Source organism: Uloborus diversus, chromosome 7 (assembly GCF_026930045.1).
Source record: "Uloborus diversus isolate 005 chromosome 7, Udiv.v.3.1, whole genome shotgun sequence".
NCBI classification, from domain to species: domain Eukaryota; kingdom Metazoa; phylum Arthropoda; class Arachnida; order Araneae; family Uloboridae; genus Uloborus; species Uloborus diversus.
In genome coordinates this window covers 124,343,894-124,362,089 of record NC_072737.1, presented here as the reverse complement: position 1 = coordinate 124,362,089, position 18,196 = coordinate 124,343,894, and the positions used below count along the sequence as shown (strand labels likewise).

The 18,196-nt window shown below is 35.9% G+C and overlaps 1 protein-coding gene across 1 annotated transcript in view; it reads left to right on the top strand.

Annotated features, from left to right (window-relative positions):
* The first annotated feature begins 17,174 nt into the window (after positions 1-17,174).
* The window catches only part of LOC129225577 (6-phosphogluconate dehydrogenase, decarboxylating-like), a 70,945-nt gene continuing 69,923 nt past the window's right edge, over positions 17,175-18,196 (top strand). Inside the window, exons 1-2 of the mRNA XM_054860027.1 lie at positions 17,175-17,241; positions 17,687-17,724. Of these exons, the coding sequence (XP_054716002.1) occupies positions 17,708-17,724 (17 nt within the window). The 5' untranslated portion in view covers positions 17,175-17,241; positions 17,687-17,707. The remainder of the gene's footprint in view (positions 17,242-17,686; positions 17,725-18,196) is intronic.

Here is an 18,196-nt window from a genome sequence, read left to right as displayed (position 1 = left end):
ATTATGACGTAGTCTTCGGCTTCAAAAACAACAACGTTGAAAAAACTGCCAAATGCATCAGCTACGGAAACCTTTCTGCAAAAATTTTGGCGATCTGCTTTTTGTTTGGATAATGAGTAAGTGTTCAATCAGCATAAATAATAATAAAAACCATTAATTACATTAAAGTTCCGTTTAAATGGAAAATCTTGAGCCAAATCATGTATTAATTGCCAATCTTGTGCAAAAATCTTACTTCAAGATTTGACTTGAGAAAAGCCTTGAACAGTCACAAAAAGCAAAGAAAATCTTACTACTATTATATATGCGAAAGTTTGTCTGTATGGATGTATGGATGTTTGTTACTCTTTCACGCAAAAACTACTGAACGGATTTTGATGAAACTTTACAATAATATAGCTTATGCATCAGAATAACACATAGGGTAGTTTTCGTCCCGTTATGGGGGGCAATAAAACACAATTTTTGTATAAATTCTCTAATGTTGGGATGAAAAAATACTTGCACATATTTACATTATATGTCCATCGAAAGCTCTGATTTTTCTGCTGAAGATGGCACCTGTTCGAAATTTCTAAGTAGAATAAAAAACGAGTTATGAGCTTTTTAGTTCCATGTTCGAAGGTTTTCCTCAACTCAATACAGTATTTAGTGTATCATCTCAACTCCCTGTCGATAGCGACAATTGTTGTACTGTTGACTATCTTTGCTTTTCGTGACTGTTCAAGGCTTTTCTCAAGTCAAATCTTGAAGTAAGATTTTTGCACAAGATTGGCAAATAATACATGATTTGGCTGATCATTTTCTACTTAAACGGAACTTCAATGTAATTAATGGTTTTTATTATTATTTATGCTGATTGAACACTTACTCATTATCCAATCAACCAGCAGATCGCCAAAATTTTTGCAGAAAGATTTCCGTAGCTAATGCATTTGGCAGTTTTTTCAACGTCGCTGTTTTTGAAGCCGAAGACTACGTCGTAATGTTTCTCAGCTTTCACCATGTAAACAAAATATCGCCAATCAAAGAATTTTCAAAAAAATTTTTTTACTGTGTTAAATAATCCAGCAACTAAATTAGGCAAATCCATCAACAGCACAAAAACTTCCATTAATTTTCCTTTTTGAAGAATTTCAAACAATCACCAAATTTTACTACTTATTTTGGAACCATTTCGGATGAAACTGTTTAGCGCCATTTTATGGTGACCAAAAGTATCTCAGCATCCGGCAACGATATCTCTGTAACGAAAATTAATATCATATCGTTTTACAAAGTAAGGAAAGAATGGGGGAGCATCATCGAAGGCACCCCAAAATGACTTTCGCAAATTCAGTAAAATCGCACCAAAAGCCCACAATGATTGAAATTTCCCAAAATAACTAAAGCAAGTATAAGGGGATTACGAGCGCAGCTACTTTTTTTTTTAATCACTTCGTACTTTATTAGCCATACAGAGAAAGTTTTAGACTCCATGTTAAAAAAAAGTATCAACAGATTAATCTTTTTAAACATGAGAAGATTAATTTCATGTTTTGGAAATTTGTATATGCTTAAATATAGTGCTTTCGTTTCTAAATCAATACTATTTCGTTCATTTTACTTATTGCTATTTTAGTTTTATGGGTAAGGAAGAAACTCGATTTTTAATCACGTCAAAAAGATGTGTTTTAAATTCTTTCACTTAAAACAGAAAACAAAAGCAAGTAACGATTTTTTCTCATAATTATTACTGACCCAGGCAACGCCGGGTATTTTTGCTAGTCAACAATACAACAATTGTCGCTATCGACAGGGAGTTGAGATGATACACTAAATACTGTATTGAGTTGAGGAAAGCCTTCGAACATGGATCTAAAAAGCTCAAAACTCGTTTTTTATTCTGCTTAGAAATTTCGAACATGTGCCATCTTCAGCAGAAAAATCAGAGCTTTCGATGGACATATAATGTAAATATGTGCAAGTATTTTTTCATCCCAATATTAGAGAATTTATACAAAAATTGTGTTTTATTGCCCCCCTAAGGGGGTTTGCCCCGCATAACGGGACGAAAACTACCCTATGTGTTATTCTGATGCATAAGCTATATTATTGTAAAGTTTCATCAAAATCCGTTCAGTAGTTTTTGCGTGAAAGAGTAACAAACATCCATACATCCATACATCCATACAGACAAACTTTCGCATATATAATATTAGTAAGATGTTGTTGTTCAATATAGTACTGATAGATAGTTTTAGGTAACAGTTTTGCAGGATGCAAATAGCATGACATTAAATGTTTAAAAAGGTAAACGGAACAATGAGCAATTGTCAACGTACTTTAAACACTTTTAAATATGTTCGAAAGCCCTAAGAGCTACAATATGATTAAATGCCTTTACTTAGTCGAGATTTAGAAGATAATGCACGAAATTTTCAGTTTTCTACTTCATTCAATGTGAAAGTAAATTTCGTTGCAACTTCCTCCGTCCGCCATTGAAATTGAAGTTGTCGATCGATGATACGTCAGAGCGCATGCGCAACGAGTCGCCCTCCAATTGAATGGTCTTTTAGCACTTTTGTTAACGTCGTTCACCCACTGAGGAACCAAAAGCACCTTAACGGCACTTCCTAGTCTCCGTTGCACCCTGAGGCATCGTTTTTTCACCCTAGGATGAAATTCTTTACCCCTGAGGTACTCCTAGTTTTAACAGTGTAGTGTTATAGCTTTTTCTCGAAAGAGAAACCTTGAAAATTGGCTCAATTAGAATCGCTTATGTCTCCGGTTCTAATTAAGTAAGAGAAATGGAACAAACACCTTTTTATTCAGAAAAAAAACCCTTTTTAACGTTATATAATGTTAGGGTTTGGGGGGATTTTTTCAACTACCAATTTGGCGAAACATGTGAATTTTTAGCTAAATTAATTAATTAGAAAAAAAACTAATTCGAAATTTAGAATTCGGGCTTCGAGGTGCAGACGACAGGGGTACGTTCGAATTTTGTGCCCAGTTTCAGGGCTGTGGGTGCTATGGGGGCTTCTGGCCATCGGGTACAAACAAAGAAACAAAGAAAGACTGTCAGCTTTATATATATAAATAGTATTTTAAATGTGTACATTTCTATTTTTAGAAAATGTTTGGTAGAAACAGCTGCTGATACTGGAACAGCTAGTGCTCTTCCCTCTTTTGAGCAAATCAAAAATGGATTATATAAGACTAGAAGCTTGATAAATCCTGGTTTGCCTAAAATCGTCCAGGTCGTTTCATTGAGTGGAAAGACGACAGGTGGTACAACTGAGTCTCTTGCGATAGATGAAATGATCGAGTCAAAAACTACAAAGGTGGTAAGAATTGAGCTTCACTAATTTGAATGCATGTTAAGGCTTTTTGCCGGCCGAAACTGTTAATAACCGATAAAATTCGGCGGAAACTGACAAAAATTAAAAGATGCCTTTATCGGTTTTAGTAACTACTAAATGACATGAGTTTAAGTTCACTAAGAAAAAAAAAAGGATTGTGTGTTACATTCTGAACTTACTTCAACCGAAGTTTTTTCTCACGCCACGCTCTTGTTCTTTTTGCCCCTGACTTAACCATATTCACTACAAAATTGTGCATTTTAATGAAGAAAACAGATTATGAAAAACGACAAAACTGATCAATACTCGAATTGCCCTTTTTAATTGTTGGAAAGACAGTGAAAAATAATAGTAATTATGAAGTTAATATTGTTAAAAAGTTAACAAACTAATCTTTTAAACTGATGACTTGACTGCAATCAAAGACACCAGCATTACTTGAAAAGTTTAAATCCTCAAATGTATGAATGCTTAAATTTAGCCTTGAATTTAATATATTACGTTTATTAACGTTTCACTACTAACTAACTTTATAATTACTAATATTTTTCGATGGTTTTGGCAACAATTTAAAAGCGGAAGTATTTAAACTTCATAATTATAATCAGTGTTTTTGGCAACAGGTGAAAAACTAGGTTACATTCCGTTCTGTCACATAAAAAGTTTACCGATCAGAATTTCAAAGCTGTGGCATAAAAAGTTTCTCAACTACAAAAACTTATTACAGTCGGACCCTGGTTTAACAAACCTCCATTTAACAAATTTCGCTATTTAGCGAATTTTTCTTTTTCCCCGACTGAAAGGAAGGCAAAAACCCCAAAAAGTCGAATAATAAACCCCAAATTAACAAATTATTTTTTACATCCGATTTTTTTTTTTTTTTTTTTTTTTTTTTTTTGAGCAATCACATGGTTTATTGTTCTCACTTGACTATTTTTGGCGTTCCTATGATTTTATTTTCTCCTCGCCTCCCTTTGCAGCACCCCCGTCGATCGTCCCGTCCCGATGCTGCTCCTCAAGCGAAAATTGTTTCCAGGTTGCGTCCATATCTGAATGCACACGCATACATACACACCTACACACACGAATATATACATACACTTTCACGCACACACACATGCACATACCACCTCACTCATGACTGCACACAGACACAAACACACACGCCTACACACACACATACGCACCCACACATATCCACGCAATCATGCCTGCGCACAGACACAAACGCACACGCCTACGTACACACACACACTCGTGATTGCAAAAAACATAATTTGAATTCAAGATTTCAAAATTCAAATTATTATTATTATTATTATTATTATTTTGTCAATTTTAGTTAAGAAATCTTGGATTGCTTTCCAAAGGCCCGCTGCTAGACGTCTGAGCGCCCGCGTGCGAAACCTATTTTGGTTGCCCCCCCCATATCATGGGATATTGGGCCCCCTCCCCCAGGGTCATGAAAATTTATTTTATTTTATTTTTTTTATTGTTATTCCTATTTTTTATTTATTTATTTTGAAGTAGGTTGAAAAAAACTTAGTAGCTTGATTTGCCCAGCGATCTCTCCCCCCCCCCCCCCCAAAAAAAAAGAAATCTCTTTGCCTGCGCAAAAATTTTCATGTTCTGTGCTTCCTTACACACGAGACACATAAGTTGTTCTTTTATTGCTACGTGAGAAAGCAGAAGATGAATGACACTTTGCTACTTTTGCAATTTATAGATTCTTTTATCAGTTAGCTTGTTTTGATGATTAGCTAGCACGTAACGCTTACTAGTTCGCAACCTGTTGTTTCAGTATCTTAAATGAAACTTTTCAAGAAAAAAAGAATAAAATTAAGTCATATTTTTGATTTAATATTTCTCTGGAGAGGGAGCTTGACATGTATAAAATAACTTCGGAGATTAAATGTCGGCAATAAAGGTAATAAGCAAGTAATAAGCTTAGTAAGCGAGTAATATGTTTAGTTTATGATCGAAAATATAAAAAACAGATCCGTAATTAATGAGACATGAAACAGTAACAGAAATAAGTATAGCAATTAGTTGTATGTATATTTTGAGAAATTTTTTTATACTACATTTCTATTACAAAGTTGCAAACCCACTAAAAATGTTTTAAAACAGTTACAAAAACCAATATGATTATGAGTGGGTGTAGAAAAGGAGTCAATACTCATATCAAGTAGGAAAATATAAGGGAGTAAGTAATAGCATTTTTTGATTTAAAATGAAAAATACAAGCTATACAAAGAAAAAGATCTTCCCAGTAACTCTTACTTTTTTCGGATTGTCAAATTTGTTCAAGAAAACACAACATTTTATTCCTTATTTCGTGCGAAATGTACAAAGCAAAAGGCATTTTTCCAAAAAAAAAAAAGAAATGAAAAATACCTGCACAGAGATAGGCATATTTTTTGCTTTTTTGCAAGTTGTTTAGTACAGAACATGTTCAATTACGAGCAACATGTAATATTTCGATTAGGTTGCATTGCTCTGAACAGGGTAACCTATTGTTTAGCGCATTCGATCGGTAAATAAACGGTTTGAAGTAAACTAAATATTGGATAAACAAGTACATGATTGATAAGGCACAGTAAAATTTATTAGAAGCGCAAAAAGCACACTGGTGAGCGAAGATCTAAAAAATGATTGCAATTGTATTCAACGCACAATTTTATTATTCAATTTAGTATATTTTAGTATTCAATTTTCAACGCACGAATTTAAAAAAAAAAAGAGAGAGAGAAATGAAACCAGGCAGTCTTTTTTCAGATCGTTGCTAAAGTAAAATACCTGTAATGAACAGAATGGTTCAAGAAAGTGGAGAATTTATTGAATGAGGTAGTGGAGGTAGTGCCTAAAAACGAATGCGACTTCACTTCTAGAACAAAGAGAGGGAGATACTATTTGTTAGGACTTGTGTGCTAATATGTGCTAATGCAGCATCCTACACAAATTGAACTTTTCTTGCTCGCAAAATCTGCTATTAATTTTTGTGTGTCCAAATTGTCTAAAATTTCATGTTCTATAGACAAAATTGACAAATTACTAAGTCTTTGCTGATGCATAGTTGATCTTAAGCAATTTTTTATGATTTTTAACTTCGAGAAAGATGTTTCACCTGATGCAACCAAAGGTGGCAGAGTTAATAAGATTCTTAATGCTATTGCTGTATTGGGAAAAGTTGAAATTAATTCGTTTGTAAAGAGATTTTGTAAAAGTGTATGGGGATCATTAGACTCGTTATCTGGAAAGTGTAGTTTTAAAGCATTAATCTCATCAAATAAGTCCACGTCGTCAATTTCGCTTCATTTCTTGAGTCGTCTTTTAGTTTTGAATGTAAATCATTACAATGCTTTAGTAATTCATCTTTTGTGTGGCTAAATAATTTGCTATCGAAAAAGCCAAACACATCGTCAAATGCTTGTAGTTCTTCAAATCGACCTCTTAAAGAAATTAATGTCTGATCAAAGATTAAAAAAAAAAAAAAAACAACTCTACTTTATAATTGGTTTTAGGATCTAACAGAACTTCGTCGCGTTGTTCATACTCAAACTGTTTGGGTTTTCGTTTTGGACGGAGTGATTTTACAGGCGTGAAATCGGCTTTAATGCTGAGTTCGTGAGCTAGTTTGGTAGCTTCCTCTAAAACTACTTCAAAATGTTCATCTGTGCTACATTCCTCAAATTTTGCTGCTAAATTTTTTAACGAATTTATACACATTTGTGTAGTTAAGCACGGGCTTTGCATCATTTTGTTTAATGAATTAATTTCGTTTAAAACATCGAACCAAATAATAATTGAGCATATAAATTTATAATTTTGCATGTTTAATGCAAGTGAATAAGCTTTGTGTGTTGTAGTGCTGTCCCAATCCGAAGAATTTTCTGATATCTCCATCAGAGCATCAAATATTTTGTCCAAGTGATAACGCAAAGGTTTGATTGCGTTAATTCTACTTGACCATCGCGTAGCACTTGAAGGTTTTAGTTTTATGTCGGGTGAATGTCTGCAAATAATGGACCATCTTTTTGTAGATGAAGAGAAAAAAAACAAAAGTTCTTCGATCAAGTCAAAGAAATTAATAGTTTCGTGCGAAATCCTTGCAGCATCATTGACTACCAAATTCAAAGTATGAGCTGATTAAGGAACAAAAAATGCGCGACTATTAATTTCTAAAATTCTCTTTTGCAATCCAATATGTTTTCCACGCATATTAAAGCCATTATCATATTCTTGGCCACGCAAATTTTGAATATAAAGTTTTAACTCTGAAAATAATTTTAAAACAAAATCTAACTGACCCTCGCCAGTAGAACTAGTTATCGGACAAAAAACCTATGAAATTTTCGCATATCTCTATTTTTTTGTTTGTATTATTTAAGCAAACATGTCTCAGTATTATTGTTAATTGCTCTGTAAGACACATCTGGTGTGCAGTCTAAAATAACGGAAAAATACTTCGCTTCTCTTACTTTATCCAAAATATAACTTTTTATTGTCCTGCCGAGTAAATCGATGATTTTATTTTGAATGCCGTCTCCCAAATAATGAGCCATACGAGTTGAATCCGACCTAGAGGATTCTATTTTAAGAATGTGTTCCCGCATAATTGAATCAAAAGATGCTATCATTTCTATTGCTTTTAAAAAAATTTCCATTATTGTGTTCAAACAATGTTTTCGATGAATCCCGAAAAGCCAAACATTGACCCGATAAAAATTTGACGACTGCAATTATTCTTTCTAGCACATCGTACCAATACTTTTTTTCGGAATCTAATGGTCTCAGTTGCATTTGATTTACGGTTGTCTTAGTTTTTAACATCTTATTCATTTGTACCAGGATTTTACGTTTTGATTATGGGAAACACTTGTTTCATGCCTTTTTTAATTTAATGATAAATGCTGCCAATGTGAGAAGCCTTTAAAACTACTTGAATTGTTGCCAAAAATTTTACAACAGAAACAGTACACTGAATCTTTCAAAATGGAATAAACAAGCCAATCTCTATTGACTTTCTCACCATTTGAAAGATTCTGTTGTCATAATTGGCAGCAAATTTTCTACCAGCGTCATTGATGGGGAAGTTGTGATTATTTACCTGAACAGGACCACGGCCTAACAAAGCATTCGCATTATGAGTATCAATACTTTCAGGCCACGTTCCCGGATCATCACCACATTTTTCACGGACCGTGGATGCTCCGCCGAAAGATGGCGAGCCTCAGGGAAATCCTTTCAGACGCATACATCTATCCAACCCTTCAAGCTTATCCGGGCCGTATTTTGTCACGGAAAACATGAAAAAAAAAAAAATCTGGAAATTGTGAAACACATTTTATCTCATCCCCGGCTGGCGTCCAGACTCCAATGAGCAGGGATAATCGGCACATAAGTCTTCCCCCCGACCTTCTGGAAGGGCAGATTTTCGGCAAATGTCCTGGAAAGTTGCATTAAATTCGAACCTATGTATCACATACGTCCATAATTTCAACATTTTCCTGGAGGGCTAAAAAGATACATATTTGTCAACGCATATTGCAGTAGACGGTCAAAATTCAAAATACCAAAAGTCCAAAGGCCACGAAGCTTTTATAAATTGCTCAACTAATTGCTAAGAAACAGATGCATTTCGTGAAATAAATTAAATTTCCTCACAGTGCATACAGGGGCGGACTGGGTCCTCAAGAGGGCGCCAGCCTTGACTCCCAAAGCACGCGAATTAGAAATAAATAAATCAACAAAGACACACAGGTTCGAAGGCTCAAAAAAAAAAAAAAAAAAAGAGGGCGCAGAATTTCGAGGACACAAAAAAAATGCGTAGGTGGTGAGGTTCGAGGGCGCACAGGTGAGAGGGCGCACCACCCCGCAAAGGGTTGAAAGACCAGTTGGCCTTTAAGTTAGCTCCACACACACTCACACGGAAAAGGAAGCTGGTTTTACTCGTAAAATAAAAATACTCCAGTGGCCAATTATTTTAATGCTGTAAAACTCACCCTAACAACAACAATGAGAGTATAATGGAAAAGTACCGAATATTTTCACATTTTAATTGTTAAGAATATTAGATATTAATTATAACATAATTGTACACATCACTTTTTTTTGCAGCAAAATATAATGTGCTAGCATTTTGAAAACTATTTAAGATTAAGAAAAATAATTTATAAAAATTAAAAAAGAAAACTAAATTTTAATTTTAATGCAAAGTAGAAGCTCAGTTTATAGCTCCCCTTCTCATCTTCTGGCGCCCCCCCCCCCCCCCATCTTCGAATTGTCCTGATCATATGTTAAAAATTACCTTGCTTTTGCGAGAAGATATCGGGCTCAGTCATTTAACTTCACACCCAAATCCCGCACGTCACTACCTTTTTGGCTTGATGTCCTAACGGGGCGGCAACACTGAATAAAGTGACCGAACAAAACACAAGCAGAACAAGTTTTTACTACACTGTCAGTGAATAAACCGTGAGCCCCTCTCCAGCCTCGAGGGTTGCTTTTCATTTATTTTTTCCTCTTGTCTTGATATACTTCCAAGAACATCAGGGCTATCTGGTCTGCTTGGGCTAGTAATTGACTGAACATTGGAAAAGGTCAAAAAAGGTCATGAGACTCCCTTCCGCCTGCTTTTTATTGAGCACTGGCCACAGGTGGTACTTGAGAGTGAAGTTAAAAGAGCCCTCTTTCTTGCTATTATTAAATTTTCTCCCACTGAATGGTCTCTTATGGGGGGGGGAGGGGTCGTTTTGAGCAAACAAAATTTTTTGAAAGTCAAAACTGAATTTTTTTTTTTAAATCTTTCCCCCTTGATTTAGCCTGTTGAAACTGACTTTGGCGCCCCTCAAGCGTGCGGCGCACGCCTTGCACGCCCGCTTACGGCGGGCCTGCGAAGACTTTTCTTGAAATCAGCAACTTGGACGGGCGAGGGGGCAACCAATGAATCGCTATTTTGATGCATAAAACGATAATGAAACTCCCATTAAAACTGTTACTTGTTCAAATGCTTTACATGGTTTCCTGGAAACTGTAGAAACGTATCTCATGCACGGGCTGTAAATGACAGTTTATTTTTCTCTCCATCATATAGTCGAAAAAGAACTATTTGGAGTAAAGTATCAAGGAAATTGTTAAATATTTTTGCGCAGTTGCTTATTAGAGCTTTTTAACGTAAAAAGGTTTCGGGGTTTCGGCCCATGATGAATTCGTTAAATCGGAGTCTAACTGTAAGCAGGTAGATACTGATTATCATGGACTCAAGGAAAAGTGCCGGAATTTTACTTTGAAATATTAACCCAGATTTCGAACTTAATATCACAGCTTTTCAAAACAAGTCGGCCCTGCTTCCTGAAACATCTTTTGTCAATCAAGTTATAACTTCTCCAGCTACTACATTCCATTTCCAGAAAGTGGGACGTGTAGAGGCAAAACGGTGGTCATATTTGGATTCAGGGGCTCTTTTTACGTAAGAATATGCAAGAATTATGTCCGAAATATTTTGGAAGTTTTTTTTTTTTTTTTTTGCCGCGCAGTGTAATTTACGACCTAAAAGAGAAGATCTCAGGTGAGCAATGCTCATCTGCCGATACCGCTTGAAGTTATTGAAGTGTGGGCATTGGTGCTGGTGATCAAAAAAGGAAAGAGAGGAGGTGTGGTTATGGTGCAGGTTAAGTGAGTGATGCTCCTGAAGTTGACTATTTTCATCTAATTTTAACGTCGTTATTGATTTAATTAGAGCCGCTATATATACAGGCCGACGCATCAACTTAAGTTTAGCCATTTTGAATGGGACTTTTCACTGCTGCAGCGCTAGGGTTACCGCAGCAAAGTTTCGGGTTTTGCCAAATTAGCCAAAAAAAAAAACCTTTATTTAATAAACAATTCACATGCCGCTAATAAATGCTCGCAGTGAGAAATCACCAAACACGATAACTTACTAGAAAAGACAATTAAAACACCAGAAAAGACTCAAACACGTGCTCCGATCCAAAACGGCTAATTTTAAGCTGATGTGTCGGCTCGTATATATAGGCCTTATATATATGCCTTAGATTCAATGACCTCTAAAAACTCGTGACACAAACTCGAAAGTTGGGACAAATGGTCCCGTGATATAATGGCATTAGACCATAGACTAATAATAAGAATAGACCGAGCTATGTCAACCCTTTTGCTGCTCATAAGCCAAACCATGTGACTGGTGGATATCCTAGCAACAGCGGACGTTGATCGTAGCAGACGATCAACGCCCGCAAGAAATAAAATAAATAGAATCGCTGGAACACGGAAGGATGATCTTTTATGGAGTCCGATTTGTAAATTTGTTATTCTAAGTTGTAAATATTTTGTTAATATAGTGAGTTTTTCGTTTAGATAAGCAATTAAAGATGCAAGCGCACAAAAAGAATCGACAAACGGTAAGATTTTTACCTACAATTTCAATTTAAGATACCGATTAAACCATTTTTGCGTTAACGCGAAACGTTTACGCCATTACGTTCACGCCTGCGCTGACGTAGCAATTCCAAATGAAATAAAAGTTACTGAAAACTGTGATCAAAAACTAATTACTAATGTCAAAATAATGCATAACTAAAAGAAAAACAGTTCAATCTTTGCACCTGGAAAAACAATTACAAGGAAAACACATTACGTCTTAAAATACATCGAGTGCCAAACTATAGATAATGTTGCCTTCTGGAAACCATGCTGCCAAAGTTTTCGCCAAGTCTCCCACTAGTCACATGATGTATCCATGAACCAATTTTTTCGTTAGCAAGTCTGGGAAAGCTCGGTCTACTCTTATTATTAGTCTATGCATTAGACATATAAAACGTACAATTAAGTTAATTTTTTCTTGTAACACGTGAATCGATCTATTTTATAATTTTTCGATCGCTCGATCATTTTGAGCCTAGAAAAGTAGAGGGGTTAAGTCCCTTAACTTTTTAAAGGGAGGCAGTCCCCCCTAAGGGGGGTTCCTTCGTTTTCGGTGATGTGAGGTGTGTTTTGAATAAACCTCTTACCTGTGAGCTCCCGTTCGGGCGCTCCTAGAACAATCATGCGCAACGCTTTTGCATTATTGCTAAGGAAATATCTGTTGAAGGCTTGCGCAGTAAGCTTATGATCATAAAAATTTCCATTTAATATTAAAGCTGAATATGAGTTAATCTTGCAAAAGTGGAAACTTAACCTTTCTGTAGTCAAATTTATCTTTTTCCGAACGTGAAGAAAACCGACCGAGAGACCGAGATTTTTGTCTGAAACCAGACTGAAAACCAGACGTCCCGTCTGGCAAGCCTAGTTATGCCTCAATGCTCACCTGTATTATTGCTTAATGCGTTCACGCTAGAGGTGGTAGTAAAGTCTCCATTCATTTGGATTTTTCCAGAAAATAATTATCATTCTGCTTTTATTTTGTAGTCATTCTTATATCAATGCTTTATTGTTACAAATTCTGTAAATAGTAATTATTTTTATGAGCAATTTGCTGTAATCTAGCTAAATTTGGCGTTTATTCCATTATCTTTCATATAAAATTATCTTAGTATCGTAACCTGTAAATAGTTTATTGTAATGTACATACAACCCCCTAACATTCGAAAGTATACGGTACCCCCCCCCCCCTTTCTGAACGATACGGTTTGTGAATGGAATAAAAAAGAAGATATGAGAAATTTGTAGAACTTTGTAGGATTTTCTAGATATTTCTTCGCTCGGTATAAAACGCTGGGCGTCTTGTGAATGGGAGAGTTAGTTTGCTTTCTAACTGTGGAGTTTCGTTTCTCGTTGCGCTTCGTGCTGTGTTATTTCGTATTTTGATATAAATACGTGTTTTACCGTTGAGTTTACGGTGTTAATTGATATTTGCTAATTGCTATGGTTAATTTAGCAGTTGTTAACGATATTTCTTGTACATAATTGTAAATAAATCTGTGTTTTCTCAAGAACTGTGCCATCATTTAAAGAAAGTTTGAAGTTGCACCGGAACTCGTAACATTATCCTTACGAATGCAAAATTTCTTATTCGTTTCATTCTGACAACTCCTTGGTGAAATACACCGCCAGCTCAGTCATTTCCAACCGAGGACTGCAGTTTCGTGCTTATTAGCACTCATCAGCCCGGCATAGGAAAGTGACTGAGCCGGAGATGGAAAACCTCTTAAGGAAGCCAAGAGTGCGAAACAAACTGGTAGTTCACGAAACTGCAGTCCTCGGCTGGAAATGACTGAGCTGGCGGTGTAATTTCACGTATTTCTGCTTTAGCCCTAGCTAATGGGCGGCAATTTACTGAATAACTCCTTGGTGTTTCATTTTTTGTGACCAGCTACAGGGGTGCACACCTAGGAGGGATGTTTCAAGGGGAATTTTTTCTCATTTTTTGGGGGGCTCTTATTTTAGAGGGGGTCAACGCGATATTGAGGGGGATGTGCCCTTGCCCTAAGGGGGTGAGCACCTTTACCAGCCGGCTAGGAAGATTGGGCGTAGTCGATTGAATGCGAGAACATTGGGCCCAATGTTTCCGGCCCCAAAGTGCTCGGCGCCCAATCTTCCCATTTCGTCTGCCAGCTGTGTAGTTTCTACACCACTTCGCATCAATAATGTAAAAAAAAACTATGCAGTAAGGATTTTTTCCAGGAATAATTGATCATTTCGCTTTCTTTTTTTGTTACCTTCTTATATCAATATTGTAACATTTCGTTTTATTCTTACAACTCAGGTCAAATTTTTTGTTATTTAGTGTACGAAATGTCAAAAGATGGAAAAGTATTGATGAAACCACATTCTATGAAAATTATGTGTCAAGAACTAACATACTCTTACTAAAAAAGCATAAAAAACGATTTTTGTAAAAGCAATAATACCAACGATACAGAATGCATACTGTCCAACCACGGATTGTATGGAATTTTGAAACGTCCAGGTGAGACGAATCTATCTGAATTAGGGGGAAAAGTAAAAATTTGATGCGTGTATTCCGCTTATTTGAATGAAACTCTGCTTCTGCAAAAGCTGACATCGCTAAAAATAATAGATTTGTTCAATTCTTGCTGTAAAACAGATGTTTGTCTTTCCATACAATCAGTGGCGTAGCTACAGTGTTTGCCGCCCGGGGCGGTCCCTCAATTTGCCGCCCTTTTGTTGTGAAATAGCTTATACACAAAACTCTCAAACGTGTTTAAATTAAAACTAGCAAATAACTAGCAAATTATTTTTTTTTTAAATAAAACCTTATTATTCTCTATATACTTTCAAAAGAAAAAAGCGGGGGGGGGGGGATAAGGGCCTACACTTGGAGAAAATTGCTAAATTTAAGTCAAAAACAGCAATTTTAGCAAAGTTATTAGAAATGGCGCGTTGTGTGTGTGTGTGGTTTGCTTTAGATTTTTTTTTTTTTTTTTCAAAATTAGTCTATTTTAGTGTTTCTTTGTTGACGTTAGGGGATCGGTAGGCAACGAAAGGAAATTTCACGAAATTTTGAAATGCAGCTTAACTTACTTAGAAGAAGTCAAAGGGATCGGGAATGGTCGGATACTAAATGCGAAAATTTTGAGCTCTTAAATATGCAATGTTAGGCTACCTTTGGCAACGCAATTGCATGCGTATTCTAACGCTGTTGTAGGAGTTAGGGGAAAGAGGGGCTCCGAAGTTTCTTACTCAAATGTTTTTTTTAATTGAAATCAATTTTAGGGGCATCTTTGTTGGTTTGGTTGAAAGGGGAAAGTTCGGGTTCTCTCTTCGGAATTTTTTCGGCACCGAAATCTCAAAAACGCAATTCCAGGCTGTCTTTGGTGACGTTGAGAAGTTCCCTAATGGCTTAAAAAATGTTGCGAAGCCCCAAGCGGTTCTCTCCTGAAAAATTTCCGTAATTAACGTCCGACTTTGAGCTTTGTTTAATAATGTTAGGAGAAAGAGGGGACAGAGGGAGGTTTCCCTCCAAAAATCATTCTTAAAGCTGAATTTCATTTTAGATTATCAGTTAGAAGGAAGGATTAGCGAACTCTCCTACTTACGCAGATTTCTAAGAAAGAAAATTTTGGGCTATCTTTGGGGACGTAAGGAAAAGGGGTGAAGAGAAATTTTTCAAAATTGAAGATTTAAAAAACGCAGTTTTAATCTTAGGAGATATAAGTTGAGAGGGGGAGGGCGACTAAGGTATCTGTTTTGGAAAAAATCCAAAATTGAGGTCCTAAAAACGTATTTTAGGCTACATTTGATCACTTTAGGAGATTAAGGACAATCAGGATTCAAATGCTATTTTCACAAATTGATATTGAAGTATCAAAGCCTTAAAAACATAATTTTAAGCTAGATGTTGAAAGTTTAGAAGAGAGGGTGGGAGTTTTCTCCAGGAACGTTTTCAGAATTGAAGGCCTAAATATATGCTTTTTGGGTGTATTTGCTACGTTAGAGGAAACGGTAGGGCTAGGGAAATTTTCCAACATTAAGGTCTAAAAACGTATTTTTAAACGTATTTGGTGATATCAGGAAAAGGGATAAGATATTAAAGTGCTCTCCCGCCTAAAAACATTTTCGCATTGTTCGACTACAGATTGGGGGTGGGAGAGGTTCCCAACCGGAATTGTTTGAAACTGAATACTTTAAAACGCATTTTAGACTATGGTTTGATATGTTGAGGGTCCAACCCAAATGTTGAAAAACGAAATTCGCTTACCTTCCATAAGGAATAGATTAACATGTGATCTAAAATTATCGGATGGATTATCTACTCGCAAAAGCGAGAAAACGGAAATCTCTTATACTTCGTTTGAAGAAGAGAACTCTTGTAAAGAGTTGGAAATCAAAGCAAACTCTGAAACATATAAATTGCGACGAGTAATAAATTGTTTCGTGTAAAATTTAACCCCCCCCCCCCTTTTTTTTTCTTACTCTTGTCACCATTTTCCTGAAGTAAAAAAAAGGGAAATTTTTGTTTCACGTGCCAGCTTTCAAGAAACTTTAAACTTAAAATCCTGTTATTAGCTTTTTCTTAGAACAAAAACTGGAAAAGTTCATTATTTTCCTCTTCCTTAAGTTAACATATACAGTTTAAATAATAGATTTTTTAAAAAATACTATGCACTTTTCATAATGCACTCAAAAAGACAAAATAACCTTTCTGGGTAAGAATGGAATGTTTAAGTATTATTCTTTTAGTTTTCAATTATTCCAATAAAATGACACCGCAAACGAAGAAAAGAGCGGCTCAAGTCAGGTACGAGAATTTCTTAATATCGAGTTTTCAATCGTAAATTTGAGGTTGAAACAGGCATATTTTTCTGGGAAAGTTTGGTTTAAAATGACTTGAGTTGCACTTTTCTTCGTTTGTGGTGTCACTTTCTTGGAATAATTGAAAACTACAGGAATACTTAAATTGTCCATTATGTCCCAGAAAAGTTATTTTGTCCTTTTGAGTGCTTTAAGAAGAGATTTTCTTGCGTGCAGTAATAGATTAAAACCATAATTTCCTTATTTAGAAAATACATTTAATTCTTCCACATCAAAAGGGCCAATTTGCCACCACTACAAAAGTGCCGCCCGGGGCGGTCCGCCCCCCCCCCCCCCCCCCCCCAGCTATGCCACAGCATACAATCCGTGGTCAGACGGTAGGAATTCAGCTTGTTTATACTTGCAGTTACTTAAAAGCGCCATCTGTAGTTGTTTTCCGCTCACAAATGGATGTTGTTCCTCTCGGGAAAATATAAACCGGTGTAAGAGGATTGTCTACTGTAACCTTGGTAACGAAGTATCATGTGACCTGCAGCTAACCAATCATGCCGTGAACTTGGAGCCGATTTACCCTATAAATGTCAACCTTGATTCTTTTTTTTCTCTTGTTTACCTTATCAGACCGTGAATACGCGGCCTATTGAATATTGAACTTGTGCCGGTGAGTACTGCTTATTTTTGTTCTTTATCAGGAAACTAATTTTATTTCCGCTAGTATCACTCTGCTGTTGAAGTAAAGATGTAAAATTTACAATAGGTACATTCTGTGGTCTTGGCTTACTGATACTCGTATTTTATATTTTGTAATGGGAATAAATGTAAGATGCTAGTATCGTTAATTTTCAACATGTTTAATGTTTCGGCAAATTTAGAATCTTTCCTGCTGCATTATGCAAAAGTTTCATTCAAGAATTTGGAAATTACTTAGAGAATTTCTATGATATATTTTTAGAATGTCCTTCTTGAAGCACTTAATTATCTATTTTAACAATTTATTTTATCGCATTGTATTTTAAAAAGACATGACACCTCGATTTCTTCAGTGAAAAAAAGATGACTGATTTTTACCAAATTATTTTTTAAAGGTATCTGTATTTTTTTTTCAGACTTCCACTTCCAAACCGAATATGCCTTCCGATCAAAAGTAAGTTTTTTTTTTTTTATTGTCTAGATAGCTTTTAGTTTTATTTTCAGTATTTTTAGAGTTTTTGTTGATATTATTGAACTTTAGATTTTTTTTCTGCCCAACACATTTTTGAAGGGGCTTTGCACTGCCAAGTCGAGCATGAGCAAGCCATATCAGCACCAACAAAAGCACCAGGCATACCATCCTTTTCTCAAAGTGACTCTGAGCACTCAGGGCCTGATTACTGAATTGAATAGGCCAACTAGGCGTGGCCTAAGGCCCCTAATATTTAGGGACTCCCAAATGACTGAAATTAATTTAGACTGTGGTTAAAATTGTTTCAACCAATGGCTAAAGTTTGAATACAGGGGGCCCCAAAAAAGAAAAGGCCCCCAGGGGGTTTGGCCTAGGACCCCTCGATATCTTAATCCAGCTCTGGGAGCACTTTTAACCCCACCGTTACTTTTCTGTGATGAAAACTAAGAGCCCG